The 22,152-nt window shown below is 40.7% G+C and overlaps 1 protein-coding gene across 1 annotated transcript in view; it reads right to left on the reverse strand.

Annotated features, from left to right (window-relative positions):
* The window catches only part of MMP20 (matrix metallopeptidase 20), a 47,580-nt gene extending 26,241 nt beyond the window's left edge, over nucleotides 1-21,339 (reverse strand). Inside the window, exons 1-6 of the mRNA XM_066360739.1 lie at nucleotides 21,214-21,339; nucleotides 13,929-14,176; nucleotides 9,034-9,182; nucleotides 6,697-6,822; nucleotides 5,707-5,868; nucleotides 3,756-3,897 (exon numbers count right to left, since the gene is read on the reverse strand). Coding sequence (XP_066216836.1) covers nucleotides 3,756-3,897; nucleotides 5,707-5,868; nucleotides 6,697-6,822; nucleotides 9,034-9,182; nucleotides 13,929-14,176; nucleotides 21,214-21,339 — 953 coding nt within the window. The remainder of the gene's footprint in view (nucleotides 1-3,755; nucleotides 3,898-5,706; nucleotides 5,869-6,696; nucleotides 6,823-9,033; nucleotides 9,183-13,928; nucleotides 14,177-21,213) is intronic.
* Between the last annotated feature and the right edge of the window lie 813 nt (nucleotides 21,340-22,152).

A 22,152-nucleotide genomic window follows, 5' to 3' on the forward strand; every position in this document is an offset into this window, starting at 1 on the left:
TTTCCTTCCTTCCTTCCTTCCTTCCTTCCTTCCTTCCTTCCTTCCTTCCTTCCTTCCTTCCTTCCTTCCTTCCTTCCCTCCTCCTCCTCCCCCTCCCCCTCCTCCTCCTTCTTCCTTCCTTCCTTCCTTCTCTCTCTTTCTTTCTTTCTTTCTTTCTTTCTTTCTTTCTTTCTTTCTTTCTTTCTTTCTTTCTTTCTTTCTTTCTTTCTTTCTTTTCTTTCTTTCTATCTCCCCCCTTCCTTCCTTCCTTCCTTCCTTCCTTCCTTCCTTCCTTCCTTCCTTCCTTCCTTCCTTCCTTCCTTCCTCTTTCCTTCTTTCCTTCTTTCCTTTCAGCTCCTTTTCATGTCCCCAAATTGTCCAAGTATTACTCATCTTGAAAAATCCTCATTTGACCCTGCGGCCTCTTCCAGCTATTGACTTATGTCCCTTTGTTTTCAGTCAGATTCTCAAATGAATCATGTCCATTAGCTACCCACCAATGTTCTTTCACGCCACGTAATCTGGTTTCCTTCCTCACCACTCCACTGAATTTGCATTTCGTAATTATCCTGCCAGTCAGACTCTTTTCTCCAGTTCTCAATCTGGTGACCTCAGGCAGCATTTCCACTATTATTCACTTAGAAAAACCTCCCTTTTCTGAAGTTTTGAGACTTCACTACAGGGATTCTGTCTCTGACGTCAAATAGACCCAAGTTAAAATTCCAGCTGGAGATAATAACAGTGTGGATTAAATCAGTAAGTGTTGTTGGAGTTTATTTTCACATATTCAACTGTCTCTTCCCAGTGGGAGATTTCACAACCCATGGAAGCCTTCAACTCTCCAATGAGCACTAGCTTATTTCTATAAAATCCCACTAGAGTCATCGTCACCTGAAATCCAACACATCTACCACTTCTTTCTTTTCATTTTTGTGTGAACCAATCAGAACTAACATTTTTTTCAAATGCACAACATAACTTAAGTTTTTGTTTTTTGTGAATTATGCTGAAAGTTTTGACTCTTTTTTACCCATTCACCAAATTACTGTCCAAGTCTTGCTGGTGCCTCCCTTAGAGTGCCTTTCTCATTTATCCTTCTCTTTAATTCTGTTGGGTACTTGATCCCCATAAAAATGTCTTTGTTTGCATTCTAGTCTAAGATACATAGTACCTTTCAAAGTGTGACAGTAATGATTGACATGTTTTTAAATAAAGAATCTTATTTTGAGAATAAAACAATGTGGAGAAGTCTATCAAACATTTTAGAAACTCAGTCTCAGACCACCCTCCTCTTGTGGCTGTTGAGCCTACCGGCAGACAGGGGCCTAGGAGCACATCAGCAGCCCTGAGTGCTTTTCTGCCAATTCAGTTGTGTCCGGTCAAAAGGCATAAGGTCACCCACATTTAGTGCTTCTGTTGGTAGTTCTGTTGCATAACAGAAGGTTTTCTATACCAGTGATAGGATGAACTCAGGACCAGGAGTCAGAAAGCCAGGGTTGCAGTTGAGGGTCCACTAGGCTGGAAGACCTGGGTCTAGCTTTCTTATCTCTAAGATGAAGAATTTGAACATGATCAACCTGTATATATACTTATCCCATTTGTAAAATGCTATTAATCTCCTAAGGTCTATAGCTGATTGTGTTATTTTAAATTTTAACCTTAAAATGACATTGTATAAAATTCAGAATGATCTAAAAAATGTAAATATAATTTTGCTGTGGCTACAATTCAGTCATTTACCTCTTCTCTTCCCTAAGTGCTCGAGGAAATCTGGGATAGTGTTTTGTCATCTAGTACATAGAATAAACATATGTAAATTAAACATATATGACTTTCAACCCATTATACCTGAAGTTTAGTTCTTTTCAAACAGAACATTTGAATGTATCAATGTTCCTTTACACACTATGGAGAGTGTGTAACAACCTCACAGTGACTTTAAAAGGGACTGCATTCCATCTTGCTTTGGAAACAAATAATGTGGTTATTACATTCGCGGTTTGAATGCCTCATCAACAGGTTATTGTTGGTGATGGGGAATTCAGGCTTGCGGTGGGAGCGAGTAGACTGGAGCTCTTTCATAATGGCCCCCAGGTGGCCATTGTAGCCGTGACTTGAAAGACTCCTTTGTTCAGGCTTAGCAAGCACTTTGGCACTTTTTGTGACAGCAGGTAGGCGATCAGAACTATGGAGTCATGGGATTCTTTCTCTGGGTGACACAGGAGGAGATGGTAGAGCAGGGCAGTTTGGAGCACAGGCCTTGCCATGCCACATGTAGGAGTGGGTCCCAGTTCAAACCTTCACTAGCAATGTGTTCTTGAACAAGTGGCTTATCCTTCCCGTGTCTTATAAAAAGAGAATAATAATTCATTCTTCCCAGGGCTGTTGTAAAGATTTGATAATAAAGTCTTTAGATAGTAAGTACTGAGCACATTGAAGTCACTATTAATATCAGACAACACTTCATTTTAACATGGAGGAAGAGAGAGGTTCAAGGTCCCATGGCAAGTTAATAGCAAACCAGTCCTAGAAGGGGACCACTCATCATCCCTCCCCAGCCACTTATGCACCTAAATGTCTCTTGTATCCACACCTCCCTTTCTATTCTGTTACCACCCTTAGTATTTACAGTCAAGACTTTATCAAAAGATGTATCTACTTCAAATAGTCATTAGTAATTGCTAAATGTTTCATAGTTTGATAGAAGATTTTAAAATTTATTATTATTATTATTGCTGCTTTTTAAAGAAAATAGTTACGCTTGCATCAAAAGGCATCTTTAACTTTACTGTCTCCTTTGTCCCTACCACAGCCACTGATATTTGCCAAAAGAATAAGCTGCATGTTACACCGTGGCCAGTATTTTATTTCTTTATCACCGAATGAGTACCACGTGCACCCGTCTGGGCAACGTAAACTCTGACAATGTTATCCTAGAAGAAGCCAACGTTACTTAACATGGTGTTCCAGGCCCCTCCTGCTCTGTCACTCTGAACCAATGCCTACCAATTCTGTTTAGGTTTACTTCTGGTAATAGTCAATAAAAAAGTCAATAATTAATGTCTTAATATAAAAAGAATCCAATAAAAATAAATAATAATAAAAAATACTTCAAGTTTCCAAGCCTCAATCCATTGGACATAATTCTTTTTTTTTTTTTTGTATTTTTCTGAAGCTGGAAACGGGGAGAGACAGTCAGACAGACTCCCGCATGCGCCCCACCGGGATCCACCCGGCACGCCCACCAGGGGGTGACGCTCTGCCCGCCAGGGGGCGATGCTCTGCTGCGACCAGAGCCACTCTAGCGCCTGGGGCAAAGGCCAAGGAGCCATCCCCAGCGCCTGGGCTATCTTTGCTCCAATGGAGCCTCGGCTGCGGGAGGGGAAGAGAGAGACAGAGAGGAAGGAGAGGGAAAGGGGTGGAGAAGCAGATGGGCGCTTCTCCTGTGTGCCCTGGCTGGGAATCGAACCCAGGACTTCTGCTCGCCAGGCCGACGCTCTACCACTAAGCCAACCGGCCAGGGCCAGACATAATTCTTGATTTCCACTCTCAAATATTTACTGGGAGTAAATATGTTTGGCACATTACTTGTCCAGGGTTACCTAATCAGTAAAATCCTACTTTTGCCTCACCCTATATACATATATAAAATAAAGATGAAAATTAAAATTTATTGACATGGAAAAATGAGATTATGTTGAGTGAAAAATATCTATAAATTATTTTTTTCACACTTCTAGGACAACCTCATTGTCTTAAGCACAGTTTAGGCTTACCGGTCCTTGAAGAGTAGGAGTTCCTTCCCCAGCATTGTCACTGCATCAAAGGCTGAGCTGGAGTCACAGAGGTCAGGGATGGAAGGATTATGAGGGGGAGCATTTGGCACAGTGGGTTTTCCTGGAAATATTTTCCGAGGTCCTAGGATTCAAAGCGACTTGGTCAAAAGGCACCAGGAATCTAGTCTGCGCACTTCACCTCCACAGACCCACTTTCAGTGCGTTTGCAAGGTGAAGACAGCATTGCTGTTGATGGCAGGCGGACCTGGGTTTAAACCCAGCTTCATTGGTTACTGGGTGTGAGATAAATGGGCAAATAGACGCTCCATGCCTCAGTTTCCTCGTTAGTAAAATGGAAGGGGGTGATAACAGTACCTACTCAGGTTTCTGTGAGAATTCGATAGTGCCTGAAAAGACTCAGTACAGGACTTGGCACATAGTACATGCTCAAAGAATAGTAGCTATTATTTTATTATTAGACATAACTTCTTTGATATCTACAGGCATCCTAAATGAAATGTACTTTAAAAGTTGCCACTGATTGTTTCTTTGTAATTAAGTACTGCATTCTCAATAAGATAATAACTTTCTTAGGTGTTTTCATGTTATTTTCATCCACTTCTGGGTGTCCTACACTGAGCATAAGCATTTTATTAGGCCCCTCAGGAGAGACTCGGGATTTTCGTGGCACTGAGGTGTACTGACCGTGTTTGCTATTTAAAGGCATCATCTCTGGTATCAGTAACTCGCAGGCCAGGAAACATCTGTGCAGGGGATGACTTCCCCAAGCTTCTGAACCATGATGGATAGACATGAAACTCGACGAGATAAAGGATATACAAACTAGAAGAGGCCTGTACATTTGTGTCACTATGTGGAGAAGGGCTATCCAGCATTCATACTATCTGAAAACTGGTCTTTGCAAGAGCAAGAAATAAATTTGTGCATTGTGCTACACCACTGAAATCTTGGAAATATTTATTGTTCCACTAATCACCTCCCTATATCCCCTGCTATAGATATAAGAGAATAAATGATTAAAAAAAACCCATCTTCTGGTGGCTCCTCTTGTAAAACAAGGACTGCTCTTTGGGAAAACTGCAGGTGAGTTTTTACCTCACGCTGTGTGTTCCGGAGGGACTAGAGGCCAGCTACAGAAGAAAGAGCTGGGCTGTCTGACTTATAGCCTCTGGGGCAAGGAAAGACTGAAAGACTGACCCAAAGCTTGTGTGAAAATCAGTTTCTAGATTTTTCTGCCTTTAAACATTAATGAAAAAGTGCCCAGTTCTAATAGTGTGTCAAGATTTTTTCTCTTGAACTAATGAATTTGTCTTTTTTTTTTTAAAGGAAGTTGGGTATGGAGTTTTTAGTGCTCCTTTATTATGTTTGAAAGAATGTTGACACGAGTTAATTTTGAAGGTCTTGAGACACATACTGCCTTTGAGCCTCAGTGTTCTCAGCGATCAAATGAGGGAAACACTTCACACCCCACAGGCTGATCCTAAAGATGGTGACACATTTTGTAAACTGCAGTTTGTCTTTGCAACTGAGTGATGTAGTTATAATCATCATAATTGCTATTTTTAGAAAAATAAGGTCACTCATCTGAAAATGGGTAAGCACCATATATATGGAGTATAAAATATACCCATTTTCTCCCAAAGTCTAAGTTTTGACCTAACTCAAAAAAGAAATGACTGTATTTTCTATGCTCATTGTGGGACCAATATGATCTGGAAGAAAGATGTAAAATTTAATTGCACATCTTAGAAGAAAATATTATTCATATTTGATAAATAAGCTCTTTATAGGAGGGCATAGTGGGAGCTGTTGTCTTTAGTTTAATCTTGGCCTCTGCAGGTAACTTTTGGCAAACTATACTTTGTCTAAGTTGGATACCTAATGCTTGTTACTTTCAGCGTCAGTTGTCAAAGAAATGCAGTGTGCGTACCGTACAATGCCTGGATCCCTTTCACATCATCCTTGGGGAGGTGAAATCCGTAGGGATGCTGGTACTTATAAGTTGGGTACATCAGTGCTGAGGGGTCTGTGGAATGGGCCAGGCCCAGCGCATGACCAAATTCGTGAGCAGCAACCGTGAATAAATTGAAACCTAGAGAATATGAGAGAGAAAAGACAGCATCAACACAGAATTTTATGTTCAATATCTTCTGTCTTTACAGGAGAATTTACACCCAAATCACAGTTAGCTCATTTTCTTTTCTTCTCATAACTGGATTGTTCAAAGGTTGGTAGGTTATTCTGGCATTTAACTTGGCTTACTTTAGTCTAGTCCTTTCCCTTTTGTCTAGAAGGGGCTTGGTGAGGAGGGAGAGGCACATGCAAATCAGCCAATTTTGTTCATTGTCAATGATGCTCGATAGATTGATTTATAAAAAAGAGGTCTAATTGGAGCTTATCTTGGCAAAATAACAATAGTGCCAATAATATGTAGATTTAGGTCACAAATGCTTTACTAGTTCCCTGCTATTACAACCTACTTCTTTTTATCCAAACATGTTTCACACTGAAAATTTTCAGATGATATGCACTATGCTCTGGAAATTTATACCCATCCTCCTCACACTTCTCAGGAGAGTACTGACTCCTTCAGGTCATTCCTGAATGTCGCCTATTTCCAAGCACAAGTGAGAAACAATAAACACTATGGAAATGAAAAAAACAGAGCCATATGTTGAGGAGGGAATTGCTGCTTCTTGATATGATCTGCTGTGGATCAGAGGTCAGGCAAGTCTATAGCATGACTGAGAGAGGGTCTTTCCCTTATGGTGTTCCCTTTTGGATTTTTGGCTTACTTGTTTTTCCTAGCCAGCCTCCCTTGTTAAAGGGTGGTTTGGGACGTTGAACCTCAAGGTTTCATGATGGAAGCCCAGAAGAAGGTACAATATTTTCCAGGTTATGGTGAATTGTGCATATATACCATTCATTCCCATAGTCCACTTCTCAGCATTGTCGAAATGTGTATCTCCTCCCAGGCCTTCTCCAGGTGCAAATGCATGGGCTAGGGTCCCTCGAGGCCCATCGAACGGGTAGGAATCCCCATGATCTAAACAAGTAGGAAGAAATGCCAACAACATTTAGTTCTTCTAGCAATTTGAGGGGCATAGAACATTACAGTCTTTTGAATAGCACTGATACTTCTCATACAAATACTAGATTTTCAATATTCATTTTTTTATAATAAGAAGTTCAATGTCACCTGACCAGGTGACGGAACAGTGGGTAGAGCATCAGACTAGGATGCAGAGGACCCAGGTTCAAAACCCCAAGGTCACCGGCTTGAGTGCCGGGTTGCTGGCTTGAGCCTGGGATCATAGACATGACCCCATGGTCACTAGCTTAAGCCCAAAAGTCGCTGGCTTGAAGCCCAAGGTTGCTGGCTTGAGCTCAAAATCGCTGGCTTGAGCAAGAGGTCACTCGCTCTGCTGTAGCCATGCTGGTCAAGTCACATATGAGAAAGCAATCAATGAGCAACTAAGGTGCCACAACAAAGAATCAATGCTTCTCGTCTTTCTCCCTTCCTGTCTGTCTGTCTGTCTCTATATGTCCCTTTCTCTGTCTCTCTCTGTTTCTCTTGCAAAATATATATTTTGAAAAAAAGTTCAATGTCAATGACTAATCTGTCAATTAGAAAATTAAAAGGGCTGTTTTATATTTCAAATGTAGTAAGCCTTAAAAATAAAAAAAAATGTTCTGTTATTGTTTTCTTTGAGGTATCTATTGATTAACATGTGGCATACTGTGAATTGAGACATACTATAGATTACAAAAGCAGAAAGCAGAGATGGTCATTTGATAGTGATCTCTTCCACTGGTCAGAATGTGAATGCATTGGTAGAGTGCAGCCTTCAACATGTGACTTAGCTATGACAGTGACAGCGAATTGAGCATGTGTGTGCTTTCTGTTTGTACAGCACAATACAATACAACTTAAGGAAGTAGCAAATCATTTCTGTGTAATTTTGATAAACTTTCCCATGTAAAATTTATGAAAGTAATAGACGTGTTTATAAAAGCCTAACTTTTAAAGCTTCTTATGTTTTTGTTTTATTTTCTGTATTGTATTAACAGTTCATTACAGACTTAGTAGAAAAGAAGGAAGAATAAAAAGAGGGGCAATAAAGAAGCTGTGTTTCACAATTTTTCAGGATTTTAGTGAGGATACACTGTTTTATTAGAAACCAACAAAGCAAAGATCTGGTGTGTCATTGCCAGGGTTAGGTGCAGCGCAGGTTAATCCGGTTGTATGTCCCGGGCCACCTACTGACATGGCAGCACATTCCCTAGTTACCTTGTCCTTTGAGACAGGGCACAAGTGTGAAAGATGTTAACTCCATTGTCCCCAAAGCTGCCCTAGGCCACATTGTCCTGCCACTTGACTGGTGGTGGCCTTGGTCCTCTGGGAAGAGCAGGAACTGTCACAGACTATCTCTAAATGGTTTTACTCAGGACTTGCTTGATCTTTTCTCTCTTAGCTTCTAGCATGGTTCTTCCCAGGGTTGTCAGATTAAAATTAAGATCAAGACTTGAAATAAGAGGGACACTTAGAAATGTTATCTTTGGAGGGTGAGAGGTAGTGGCACTCACTTACCTTACCTATTAGGAACCTAAGAAGAGAAAGTAATCCAATGGCCTTTCCTATGTCTACTAATGAGACAAAATTTCTCTGACAAGGGCTCAGAGCACTTCCCCAATCACTGTGCAAAGTTAGGCCTCTAGTCCTTACTGGGTGAGTGGGGGATGGGCAGGTTGCAGGCAGGCCTGGTGATTCCCAACGGAGCCTGCAAGTGGAGGCAAGACAGCAGCAACCCCACTTTCCTACCCACTGCTGCAGGGGACAGCTGTCAGGGTCTCCGTGTAATTCATTTTCCTTAGTGACGATTCAAGGTGGGAGAGTCCTGGCTAATTTGGAAGAGGATATAAAGCAATGAACATCATTGTGGGAATGGCATGAGGTCATATGGCTCCCAAGCAAACACTAAATCTGACAGAATCAGTCCCTAATGGGGCAAGACCACAACGAAAACTGGTCCAGCCTACAGCTCAGTCTAATAAAGACAAGAAATGCGAGGACTTCTCTGGTTCTGTTTTCTGGCCAGATGAAGACCCTCACTTTGCGGTGCTGATCTAGGTCTCCGCCCATCACACGACAATGTGAAGAAGGATCTTGCTAATCACTTGATTAAGTATGGTAGAAGGAATATTGCAACATTTCTCCTCTGGATTAGTAGACAAAATTCAAGAAGCTCCACAATACCTCCTGTTTCAAAAGATATCATAATATCTGCTTCTCCTGAATTTATCCTCACAAAGTTCAGAGGAACTGCGCTGCTCCAGGCCTGCAAGGCCATCTCCACGGCCTTGTCTACTTCAGCAGCAGCCATGGAGGACGTGTATTTGGATACTCTGTGAAAATAGAAGGAACATGGTTTTCTTTCAATAAATGCTCCTAAGCCAAGAATTTTATTGTTTGCACTAATAATGTTAATATCGAACATAACTCTACAATTTAGATTTTTTTTTCCTTCAAAACAATAATTCTGATTTTGCTTTCATATTTGTTAGATCACTGAAATATGTTAAACAATGAGAAAACGGAATGGAGAAATGAAAAAGTTGAGGTAATCTGGCGCTGAAACAGTTTGGCTTTCGTTGTTACTATAGGAATTTTGAAGAACAATACCTTGGGTTACTTTGCAAGCACCAAGAAGTCCAATTGCTCTAATGTGGTTTTAATTGAGAAGTGGTCTCTTTTTCCCCCTAAGGGACTGAAAATTTTCAGTTGTAAAAAATAATATGGAGTTTGGAAGTTTTGCAAACTCTTAGTTCAAAGGCCATCAGGATTTCCCCATGGCCAAGGGGAAATCACTTTTCTCTTTAATGCATTTTAAAAGAGGAAGTGTTCACTTAAACTGAAAAAGGCTGGAGTTCTTCATCAAGTCCTGGTGTGACAATGACATCTGTAGGCAGAAAGTTATAGTTTTCATTTTTTATTTACTTATTTTTTTAGGGGTGTAGACAAACAGTTATAGAGAGAGATGGTTGGTGGTTCTCTAGACATGCTACCCTGGAGCCCAGGGGCGGGGCTTCCGGCAGCGTGTGCAGAAGTGTTGGAGAGAGGAACTTCCACCTGGGACCTGGGGTGGAATGGAATAACAGACGCAGAACGGGAAGCTAGGTCTGTGAGAACAACCTTGAGAGCAGACTGAGTTTACAATTCTTTCTCCAGCTCCTAGTCCAGTGCCTTGCACATAGTTGGTATTTAGGAAATATAGTTGACAAATGGATGAATTAATGAATAAAAACTAGTGGTTTTTAGAGCCTATGCAGTAGTTCTTAAATTTGGGGACCTATAGTAACCACCTGGGAAGGTTTTTAAATATACAGATGTGATCCAGAAATTTGCATTTTGCAAGTATCCTAGGTTATTCTGATGCCAGTGGTACAATCTCAACTGGAAATCAATAGAGGTAAGCCTGGAGGCACAAAGGAAGGGGCCATGTTTCACAGAGAAGATGGTAAAAAGCTCAGCTGAGCACTGGAGAGGGAAGAAACAACATCTTTAACTCCAGGGTTGGGACCAAGAACTATATGTTGAAGGGGGAAACCAGAAAGACACTAAAAGGAGACATTTAGTGCTTTCAAATATGCCAAGCCCACTGCATAACAAGAATCTGTGATTTATCACAATTCTGTGTAGTTGGTACCTTACAATTCCCTCACATTATAGGCAAGTCAGCTGTATCTTTGGGCTGGCAGTGTGTTGGGCTATAGAAGGCAGAGACAGAGAAAGGAAGAACCCCAGAAGAGAACACAGAGAAAATCCTGATCCAAAGGTCTAGAGATTGATAAAACAATAGTGATAATAGCTAATATTCTCTGAACACATACTAAGGATAAGACACTCTTCTAAGCACTGCTTAATGTGATATGTCATCTAATTCTCACAACACCTTAAGAGTTCATAATAATAACCGACAATTTATGACTTATCAGGATTTGAGCCTAGTTCTGACTTCAAAGCTTATGCACATAAACATTATGATATATTTTGTCTTTTTAAATCCTTTGTTATGGGAAGTTATTCAGGAATCCAGCAGCTCTATAGACAAAGTACTAAGTCTCTCATGAGGGGCAGAGCATGAGTGGAGGGGTAGTGTGAATGTGTTGAGGGGGGTTGGGGCTTCCCAACTTATCACAAGGATATTATGCTTCTCCAAGTCCCAAATTATCCGGATCCCCTTGTTTTTGCTCTGCATATTCAGGGACTAAAATTCTGTGACACAGTTTATTTTAAGAAAATGATGAGAACCTGGCCAGTTAGCTCAGTGGTAAAGCATATGCCTGGCGTGTGGATGTCCTGGATTCGAATCTGGTCAGGGCACACAGAAGCAGCAACCATCTGCTTCTTTACTCTTCCCCCTATCCCTTCTTGCTTTCTTTCTCTCTCTCTTCCTCTCCCACAGCCATGGCTTGATTGGTTTGAGAGCATTGGCTCTGAGCACTGAGGTTGGCTCCCTGCAGCCTCCACCTCAGGCACTAAAAATAGCTCTATTGCCAGCATGGCCCTCAGTGCGCTTAGCATGGACCCATGATTGGGCTTGCTGGGTGGATCCCAGTGGGGCGAATGTGGAGTCTGTTTCTCTAGCTCCCCTCCTCTCACTTGGAAAAGAAGAAAAAGAAAGCAAAAAAAAAAAAAAAAAAAAAAAAGAAAAAAGAAAAAAACATCAAAACAATGAAAAAGATTCCACGGGTTTTTATAAAAATTTCCCTTAATCATTTCATAATCACTGTGTGTTCAACACCAAAAGGATTGTTTTCCATAAGCGGAACAAATGCTTTGATTTTTGTGTGATTCTTAAGCTGAAGCCAATTAATTGTGCTAAGAGCTCCACCTTATGGACTCATAAACTCACAGCAGCTAACAAGTGGTCTAGTTTGGGCTCTCATTTGATGGTAGGGACTAACCGGTGTCCTGGTACAGTTTATTTATTTATTTTATTTTTAAAGTTTTATTTATTAACTTGAGAGAGAGAGAAAGAAAGAGAGAGGGAGAGAGAAAGTGGGGAGAGAAGCAGGAAGCATCAATTTATGGTAGTGGCTTCCTGTATGAGCCTTGACTGGGCAAGCCTAGGGTTTCGAACCCACGACCTCAGTGTTTCAGGTCCATGCTTTATCCACTGCACCACCACAGGTCACACATTGGTACAGTTTAACAACCAGTTCTAAGCCAAAGATTTTTAATTGGTAGCGTTTCCAGATTTTCTTATAGTAAATATGCTCCTTGTGGTTAATTTCAAGTTACCAACTTGCCACCAGGAAACACCAAGTTGGGAAGAATTGAGCAATGACATCATTTACAACACATCAATAAAATAGATGTAAATGACTTTCTGAATATAGATAAATGCAGTATAATAATTAGAAAGCAATCTTATGATTACCTTGTTTTTAATATAACTTATTTAATTTTAAGTTTATATAATTCATTTTTTTATTTTTATTTTTTTTAGGGAGTCAGAGAGAGACAGGAAGGAACATTGAGCTGCTGGGAAAATCGAGCCTGCAACTTCCGTGCTCCAGGCGACGCTCCAACTGAGTCATGCGGTCAGGGCTTAATTTAGGTTTTAATAACGGTTTTGTTTAGCGACCAGCTCACAAAATTCTTGGAAACTTAATAACTGGCTGCAAAACTGCACAACATTTAAAGATGGACTCTTGTGAACTGTTAGTAGTAGCCAGCTCCAGCACTCCACCGCTGGGACTACTGTGATAGCCCAGCCTTTTTCTGTGCCCAGATATCGACTAGATGTGCTCATTTGCACAACAAAAGCAGATCCAGATCCTGGTCTGGCTTTCCACTGCCCTTGATTAAAGTCCACACTGCCTCTCATCCTCTCGTCCTAGCTGCCCTCCCCCTCACTGCCCGCCGTCTGCTCCTCCACTGGCACTGCTCACGGCCCTGCCTCACACACACCACATTTTGCGGCTGTTTGCTTGGTCTGCTTTTCCACCTAGAAAACCCCTATATTTGCGAGGCCTGGGGCAAAAGCTAGAAATGTGGGCTTTCCTTCTTTTTGAATGTCACCTGTGTCTAGCATGAGAAAGGCCCATAGGTCCACACGCGGTGGGGCTGGAAACAGGCACCGTGGATGGTCCAACCCAGGCGGACCTGTGAAAGGGGCCTGCACCGGCCCCAGAAATGAGACCAGGCTGCTGGGAAGGAATTCTGTGTGATGACCAGAGCACAGAGAGAATGTAGGTTCTGGTTGGGCATGCCTCCCAGGGCTGCACAGAGTCCTTGCTCTGGGCAGGTGGAGGCCAGATAATGACCAGGGAGGTGGAGAGGTATAAGGTGGAATAAGCGGCTAAGGGCTGATGCATAAAGGACAAATGATCTCCAACATTGCCTATAGTAAATACTTACTAAGTCATTAATAAATGACTTTTTAAATACATGAAAACAATTTATTGATAGGTGAGTTTTAGCATATATCCTTCTGATTGAACAGATTGTTTTAAGAATACTGGCTCATTCTATCAGGTTAATAACCCTAGCCTAGATTATTTTTCTTTAAAAATAATGTGTTGTCCCTGGCCGGTTGGCACAGTGGTAGAGTGTCGGCCTGGTGTGCAGGAGTCCAGGGTTCGATTCCCAGCCAGGGCACAAAGGAGAAGCACCCATCTGCTTCTCCACCCCTCCCTCTCTCCTTCCTCTCTGTCTCTCTCTTCCCCTCCCGCAGCCGAGGCTCCATTGGAGCAAAGTTGGCCGGGGTGCTGAGGATGGCTCCATGGCCTCTGCCTCAGGCGCTAGAATCGCCCCTTGGTGGGCATGCTGGGTGGATCCCGGTTGGGCGCATGCGGGAGTCTGTCTGACTGCCTCCCTGTTTCCAACTTCAGAAAAATACAAAAAAGAAAAAAAATAATGTGTTGTGAAATTGTAATACCTATAATGGTCAGCCCATTATTACAATAATCCTGAGAAGATATTTTCTAGTGAATTCTCTATTATCTACAGATTGGACCTAAAATTCTTATTCTATCTTGTGGTTGTGATGAATCATGATATTTGCACAGATCAGAAGGAAGATTTTTCTTTTTTTTAAAGAAAAGAAGGTGTTTCCAAATTTGGAAAGGCTCAGATCTTATTACCTGTACGTCAAAGTATCTTTTTTCCATTTGGGTTCTCCTGGGAAGAGGCGGTAGTTTGCCACATCTGGGACTCCACAGCGAGGCCTCTTGATCACATCCATTGTGGTCCGGTCTAACTTCCCAGTGACTTGGAGGCCAAAGAACGCTTGGAGCTCCTTAATCTTCTTCACTATGGAATTGCTTCCTCGTGCAACCATGTCACCAACCTGATGCCCTCCTCTCTTTGTGTAATACTTGTCAAGGTATGCCTGAAATGGAGAGGCAGGCTAACACATCTACAGCACAGTCTCTTGGAAGTACTCTTGTTCAGGTAATATTTTCTGAGCATATGAAATAGAGTGTGTATATTTCCATTTTTGAAAAAAAATTTAGACACATTTGCATAGGTAAAATTTGGAGAGATATACAGTATGTCAGATTATTAACAGTGATTATCTTTTGGTAATGACAATTTTAGCTTATTAATTTATTCATTTATTTATTTTTTTGCTCACCTGCATTTTATAGCTTTTCTACAATGAAGAGGTCTTGTAAGAGAGAAAAATAATGGAAGGAAAATGAACATGTTTTCCCCATGAATAATTTATTTGTCTTTGATATCTGTACTCAATTTGCAGAACAGACTCTCCTGTTCTCGGATGAGCAGTTATTGGTATCATGTTTTCCTTACACATCAGTGTTTTTAACTTTCAGAGACGTTATATTCCAGCCCTGATCTTATACAAGGGCAGAGGCTCAGTCTTATTCCTTACAGGTGTGTTCAGTATGTGACCTTGGACGTTTCCAGGGGGCAGGTTTCCTGGGACAGGCTCTTTGTCCCTTGAGACAAGTAACATTAATCATACATTATAGAGCTTTCATTTGCAGATAAAGGCTTAAGCCTCTAATATATCATTCAAAATACTTTTCTATGACTGCTTAGGTGAAGTGAGTGAGGCTGAGTCATGCAAATGTAGGATCAGAACCTGCTGTTGACCCAGGAATTTACTCACCCAACTTATTTCAGGAAAATAAACAAAGAGCAGTTAAAGATTTATATATACATTTTTATTATATATAAAATTTTATATTTATATATTGCATGTAAGGTATTTTTATTGTATAAAAATAGTATTTATAAATTACATTAACTATATATATTCTATATGAATTATATAGACTTTTATTTATATGCTATATATGCATATTTATTGTGTAAATAATAAAACATTAACAGCAATCTTAATGTCTAACAATAGGAAATTTGTTAGATACTTGTATAGTATTATATACTCATGTGAAGTAATACAGACTTAAAGGTCATATACTGTCCAGCGTAACACTATCTTCATAGAATGATTTTGGAAGTATTCTTTCCTCTTCAATGTTTGGAAATAGTTTAAGAATGATAGGTATCAATTTTGTTGAAACTTTGGTAGAATTCAACTTTGAAGCCATCTGGCCCTAGATTTCTATCTGTTGGGAATTTGATTATTGCTTTAATTTCATTACTTGTAATTGGTCTGCTTAGACAGTCTATACCTTTCTGGTTTAGTCTTGGAAGGTTATATGCTTCTAGAAATATATCCATTTTTTTTTAAGATTGTCAAATTAGTTGGCATATAATTGTAGTATTCTTTAATGATTCTTTGTATTTATGTGGTGTTGGTTGTTACTTCTCTTTCATTTATCATTTTATTTATTTGGGCTGTTTCTTTTTAAAATTTTTTGAAGTTCTTTTTTTAAGTGAGAGGAGGGGAGATACAGAGACAGACTCCCACATGCATCCCGACTGGGATCCTCCTGGCAACACCTATCTGGAGCCGATGCTCAAATCAATCAAGCTATCCTCAGCACCTGGGGCTGTCACTGGAACCAACTGAGCCACTGGATGTGGGAGTGGAAGAGAGAGAGAGAAGGGGGAGAAGGAAGGGAAGAGAAGCAGATGGTCACTTCTCATGTGTGCCTTAACCAGGGATTGAACCCGGGATGTCCACACACCAGGCAGACACTCTTTATCCACTGGGCTAGGCAGCTAGGGTCCTTTTTCTTTTTTCTTGATGAGTTTAGCTAAGGGCTTGTCAATTTTATCTTTTCAAAGAACCAGCTCTTGGTGTCTTGGTTTCCTTCCTTCCTTCCTTCCTTCCTTCCTTCCTTCCTTCCTTCCTTCCTTCCTTCCTTCCTTCCTTCCTTCCTTCTTCCTTCCCTCCCTCCCTCCCTCCCTCCCTCCCTCCCTCCCTCCCTCCCTCCCTCCCCCCCCCCCCTCCCTCCCTCCCTCCCTCCCTCCCTCCCTTCCTTCCTTCCTTCCTTCCTTCCTTCCTTCCTTCCTTCCTTCCTTCCTTCCTTCCTTCCTTCTTTCCTTCCTACCTTCCTTCTTTCCTTCCTTCCTCCCTTCCATTTCTGTTTCTTCTCTGATCTTATTTCTTTCCTTCTATTTACTTTGGGTTTTGTTTGTTACTCTTTTTATAATTTGTTTAGGTGTAAAGTTAGATTGTTTATTTGGGATTTTTCTTTTTCTTGAGGTAGGCCTGTATGGCTATGCACTGCTCTTTAAAAAAGTATCAGATGTTCTAAGAGCCTAACTTATTTGGGAAATCTTGTAAAAGTTATTGATAAGTTTTCAGTATACTTTTTAGGCTCAAGTGTTCAGTTAGGCAAATAGATGTGCACTTAGAATTGCATTTGTGTACATTCTAACACCCAATTGGAACACTGGGTCAAAGATTTCAGGACTCATAAGAATGGTAATATTTGCCCTTCATCCCTTCCCACTTCCCCATTGTTAAAGTCACAGAGTTTAGGGTTCAAGTGGTCCTCTCTCCATTTCTCTTTCAATGTTGATAGATAAAAATAATAGTGTCCTAGAGGGTCTGTCTCAGCATGCTGTGGCCTAGGTCTTAACTCCTCATTCATTGCACTTCTCTACTGTCTTTCCTAAGAATTAAAAGTTTAAAACTCAGAGTTAAATATGCTTCAACACAAGGTGAAGTTCAAGATATGGTTTCTTTGGCCCTGGCTGGTTGGCTCAGTGGAAGAGCATTGGCCAGGTGTTTCTTCTATATTTCTTTCTACTTTGCCTAAGTCACAGAAAGGGAGTTGTGAGAACTTTTGATTCTGTGTGATAAATCCTAGGTTCTAGGAAGTTTGCAAATACTCCTTTAAATTCTTTTGATTTCAGCTTTCTCATCTATAAAATAGGGTTGATATCCCTCCTAATGACCCTAACTGGATCCTAATTGGATCCAGTGTGAGGATCCAATAAAATCTGTACAAATGCTTTTAAATGTATCAAATGATAAATGTATACTCTTTTACTCATTAATTTCACATCTGGAAGTCTATACTGAAAAATAATCCATTAGATTAGGCTGATGTACAAAGGTGTTTATAGAAACAATATTCATATGGAAATAACATGTCCAATAAAAGAAATCATTAAATGAAAATTCATTTATATAATAGAATATTTGTAATTCTTCAAAGTGATGTTTAAAAAATAGTAGAAAAATAAAATTTTTTTTGATATTTATGAGAAAGGTGGGAAGCAAATATAATAACAATTAAAATATATCTTGGCCCTGGCCAGTTGGCTAAGTGGTAGAGCATTGGCCTGGCATGGGCATGTGGAAGTTCCAGGTTCGATTCCCGGCCAGGGCACACAGGAGAAGCGCCCATCTGCTTCTCTACCCTTCTCCCTCTCCTTTCTCTCATCCCCTCCCATAGCCAAGGCTCCATTGGAGCACTGTTGGCCCAGGTGCTGAGGACGGCTCCATGGCCTCCACCTCAGGCACTAGAATGGCTCCAGTTGCAACAAAGCAACACTCAGATGGGCAGAGCATCACCCCCTAGTGGGCATGCCAGCTGGATCCCTGTCCCATGCATGCGGGAGTCTGTCTCTCTGCCTCCCTGATTCTCACTTCAGAAAAATACCAGAAAAATCTTATCATATGATTTCACTTATCTATGGAATCTAACAAACAAAATAAACTAACAAAATAGAACAGACTCATAAATAGAGAACAGACTGACAGCTGTCAGAGGGGCTGGGGGTTGGGGGCTGGATGGAAAAGGTGAAGGGATTAAGCAAAAAAAACAAACTTCTAGGCCTGACCTGTGGTGGCGCAGTGGATAAAGCGTCGACCTGGAAATGCTGAGGTTGCCGTTTCGAAGCCCTGGGCTTGCCTGGTCAAGGCACATATGGGAGTTGATGCTTCCAGCTCCTCCCCACCTTCTCTCTCTGTCGCTCTCTCCTCTCTCTCTCCCTCTCTGTCTCCCTCTCTCCCTTTCTCTCTCCTCTCTAAAATGAATAAATAAAATAAAAAAAATAAAAAAAAACTTCTAGACAAGACAATAGTTTAAGAATTGCAAGTGGGAATGGGAGGGTGGGCAGAGGTGGTAGAGGGAAGACAGGGTAGCTGGTGATGGAGGGAGACTAGACGTGGGGTGGTGAAGACACAATGCAGTATACAGATGATGTAGAATTGTGCACCTGAAATTTACATAATTTTACTAACCAATGTAGCCCCAATAAATTCAATTAAAAATTTCTAAAAATATCTTCATGCACAGAAAATAAAATGGTAGTAAAGACACCTGAATTTAACAATTTGTAGTTGGAAGATTTTTATTTTCTTTAACTTTGAATTTATAATAATGTGATAATGAAAAGTTATATTATCTTTAAGGACAATTTAACAACTTGCTTTAAATGTTATATTGATATCACTAATTTCTAAAAAACAAACAAAATGTAGATTAAAGCACTGAATTAAGATTAAGTATTTTATCATCACACTTTTTGAAGCCTATATGTTCACCACTAAATCAAAATTTAAAGGCTATAAGTGGGCATTAAATAAAACAACTAAACCTGTTCATCTTTTCAAGTGTAGATTTATTGTGTTTGTGGTTTTGAGAAGAAGCATATGGCATTTGGAAATGTTGCCTGTTTTGTGTTTCCAGACACAATGTAACTTCCTCAGAGAAACCTTCCTGGACTACCCAGGTGAAGATGACTCCCACTGTACCAGTTACTCTATCAACTTGGTTAATTTTTTTCCAATATCACTCATCCCTTTCTGAAATAATTTTGGATATTTGTCTATTGACTACTTGTCAGTACCCTCCTGGCACCTCTCCCTGCCACCCTCTATCATCCTCAAGTAAGCACCATAAGCACAGGGACATCATTTGTTTTGTTCATTGATGTTTATCCAGAACTTAGAACTGACCCTGACACATAGCACATAGTGAGCAGTCAATAAATGATTGTTGAATTAATGAACTTAAATTGCTTATGTTTGTGTTATTTTACTTGTTATATTTTAAGGCTGTCAAAGTTGTTATATGCATCTATAAACTATAAGGTGGGCCATTTATTTTCTTTAGTCACTGAGACCCACATGAGAGGTTTTCCCAGATCATTCTAGTTTGCTAAATTGTGGTGCCTGTTTTGCCCAGAGCTGGTGACTGGGACTGTTGCAGGCAGGCGTTGTTTGCCAGGGGGCAAGGTATTGACAAGTCTACTTGGTCCTTGGTTGATGGTCTTTCTGGGGTATGTCATGAGGAAAACTGAGGAGAGTTGACTTATTTTGGAGAAAAAGAAGTAAGGGAGCATTAAAGAGCCCCAACATGCCAAGGCCACCCCCTTTCCAAATGCTCCCTGCAAGGCTAGCTTTGCCTAAACCTTTCTAGCCTTATTCCTGTGTAGACTGACTGCTCAGAGGTCAGCTGACTTTTTCTGTAAAGGGCTGAAAGTTAGTATTTTTGGTTTTGCATACTCCATTATGGTACAAAAAACAGTAATAGACAATATGTAAGCGACCAGGCATGGCCGGATTGCCGATGACCACAGCTTGTCTGAACCTGTCCTAGAATCGTGGTGTTTATCCACCGCAGACCAGTTCTGGCCTCAGCAGGAGCCTCCTTGCGGAGGTCACCTAGTCTCTGTAGTTCTGAGTCAGAATGGCATGAGGCTGGGTGAGGGAAAACTAAATTTAGGGAGAAGGGACCCAAAGCTAAGTGGCATCAGTGAAATACAATTTGAAATAGACCCCAGCATTTGAGATTTGTTATTTTGAATTTCATTCATCTAGAAGTGGGCTCAAGTTGGAGGAAGTTTAATTCAACAGACTTGTACTTGCCATTCACTCTACCGTTTATGTGCAGGGCTGATGTTTAATGACTGGTGTGGTGAGGGGACTAGCCAATTAGGATGGACAAGTGGTGTGAACAGTTGGTAGGGACCAGCTGATGTACATACATATAAGCAAAACTCAGCTCTGCAGTGCAACTGCTGAAGCAGTACACGGGGTAGCCTGGCAAGTCAGAAGGCACCCTGGAGGCAGGGTTGGTGATCACAGGTGTGCTGTTCCTTTGACAGACTCTGAAAGAGAGGCCCTGGTGCAAAAACATCTCATCCACACACCTTTCACTAATGCTGGAAGTTCCATCATTAGAGACTTGTTTCTTTAAGTTAAAGATTGTCTCCTTCCTATTAAATGCAAAAATCCCACTGAAAAACAAATATATAAGGGTAGGCAAAAGTAGGTTTATAGTTGCATAGGGTTTTGTTGTTGTTGTTGTTTGTGTGTTTGTTTGTTTGTTTTCAGTTAATAAAGCTACTGTAATTATTATAACCTGGATGTCTTTTTGTATACAGACAACTATAAAACTACTTTTGCCCACCCCTACACATTGAATCATTTCAAGTCAAATTTAGTCTTTGCGAACATTCTCACATGAATTACTTGTATCAGATCTCTTCCAGCAGTCAGTTGAAAGAGACTTTAAAAGGGGAAATACAGAGAGTGTAAGTCAATAAGGTACTTGGGGAAATGCTTTAGAGTGAAAAGACTCTCAAATAAGACAAAGTAGGCACCCAGAAAAAAACGGTTCACTTCAGATTTTGACCAAGTTTTCCCTGAGTACAAATGCACTGCTAGGAAGCTTAGTACTAGATGCAGATCTTACACCTTCATTTAAATTTGTCTGCCTTTACTTTTCTGCTATATTATTCCTCAAATACTTCTTTGGTCTTTTTTGTATTGCATATATTTTTGCAAGCCATCTCAAATTCTCTGAGAAGCAAGATATCTAGGGAAATAATTATTCATTTATTTATTTAGTCATGCAACACATACACCTAATGTACCCCAGACTTAGTTACACAGGAGATTGTATCTATTAGACTTCAATGGACTTACAAGATGATTTTAAAAAAGATTTTTTTCCTTATTTCTTGTTATACCCTTTTAATTTTCCCAGGCAGGAAAAGGAAGAGGGAATTCTGCAAAGATTCACAAACCTGTGCGAGGCGGTAGCTGTTCCTTGAGGTCCGGGGGGTGGCTGCAAGTAGGGAGGGGGCTGCAGTGGCCAAGTTCAAAGTCGTGACGAGGAGGAGAGCGAGGCCAGATGCAGGGAGCACCTTCATCTCCTCCAGGTAGTGTGGTAATTATATCAGCCTCGAGGATGGTAGACAGTACACATTTGCACTTCGACCTTGGGCTGCTTTTATAGAGTCAAACAGGTCTGGACCCTCACAGCAAAGATGATTCATGTCTCAAAAGGTAATTATACAGCTTGCTTTCCTCCCTGATGACGGGGTATCACAACAGTGCACAGGAGTCAGGGAAAGCCTCACCCTTTGCAATTTACCAAGTCATAAAAGGAGATAAAGCAGCCACTTTTAATGAATTTTGTCAGTTACTTACACAAATTGGGGTAAACTTGGTTAATTAGAACCCAACTAAACTTGAATCATTTGATTAGCCTCAGTTTGGAGGCCTTTTTCCATTCTGATTACAGAAAAGGTAAATGATTCGAATGTAATTTAATGTGTCCTCAGTAATTCTGGACTCCGTACGCATTCAATCCAATTGTATGCCTCTTCTGCACCCATTTTGATACTTCTCAGTAACAAGCGCTGTCCCTAATGGAAGTTGTGGGGTCTGATGATCCTGAACCATCAGGGAAACATTACTTTATAGTGTGCTGACTTAGGGTGGAAAGTAAACTGATCACTGTTAGAAAGTTAACATGAGAGTATGAGAGTTAACCAAGACATTAAACAGAACTACTCATTCTCTGCTCACTCTGGTTAACTGGGGATCTTATTCTTTTCTCTGATTAAGATCTTATTCTGATTAAGATTGGTCTTGATTTGGAGCTAGATAAAGGAGAAATGGTGTTCATGGAGGGAAAAGCACTTTGGCATCAGACAAACTGACACTGCATTTTGTTTAAG

The sequence above is a fragment of the Saccopteryx leptura genome, chromosome 1 (genome assembly GCF_036850995.1).
Source record: "Saccopteryx leptura isolate mSacLep1 chromosome 1, mSacLep1_pri_phased_curated, whole genome shotgun sequence".
Lineage (NCBI taxonomy): Eukaryota > Metazoa > Chordata > Mammalia > Chiroptera > Emballonuridae > Saccopteryx > Saccopteryx leptura.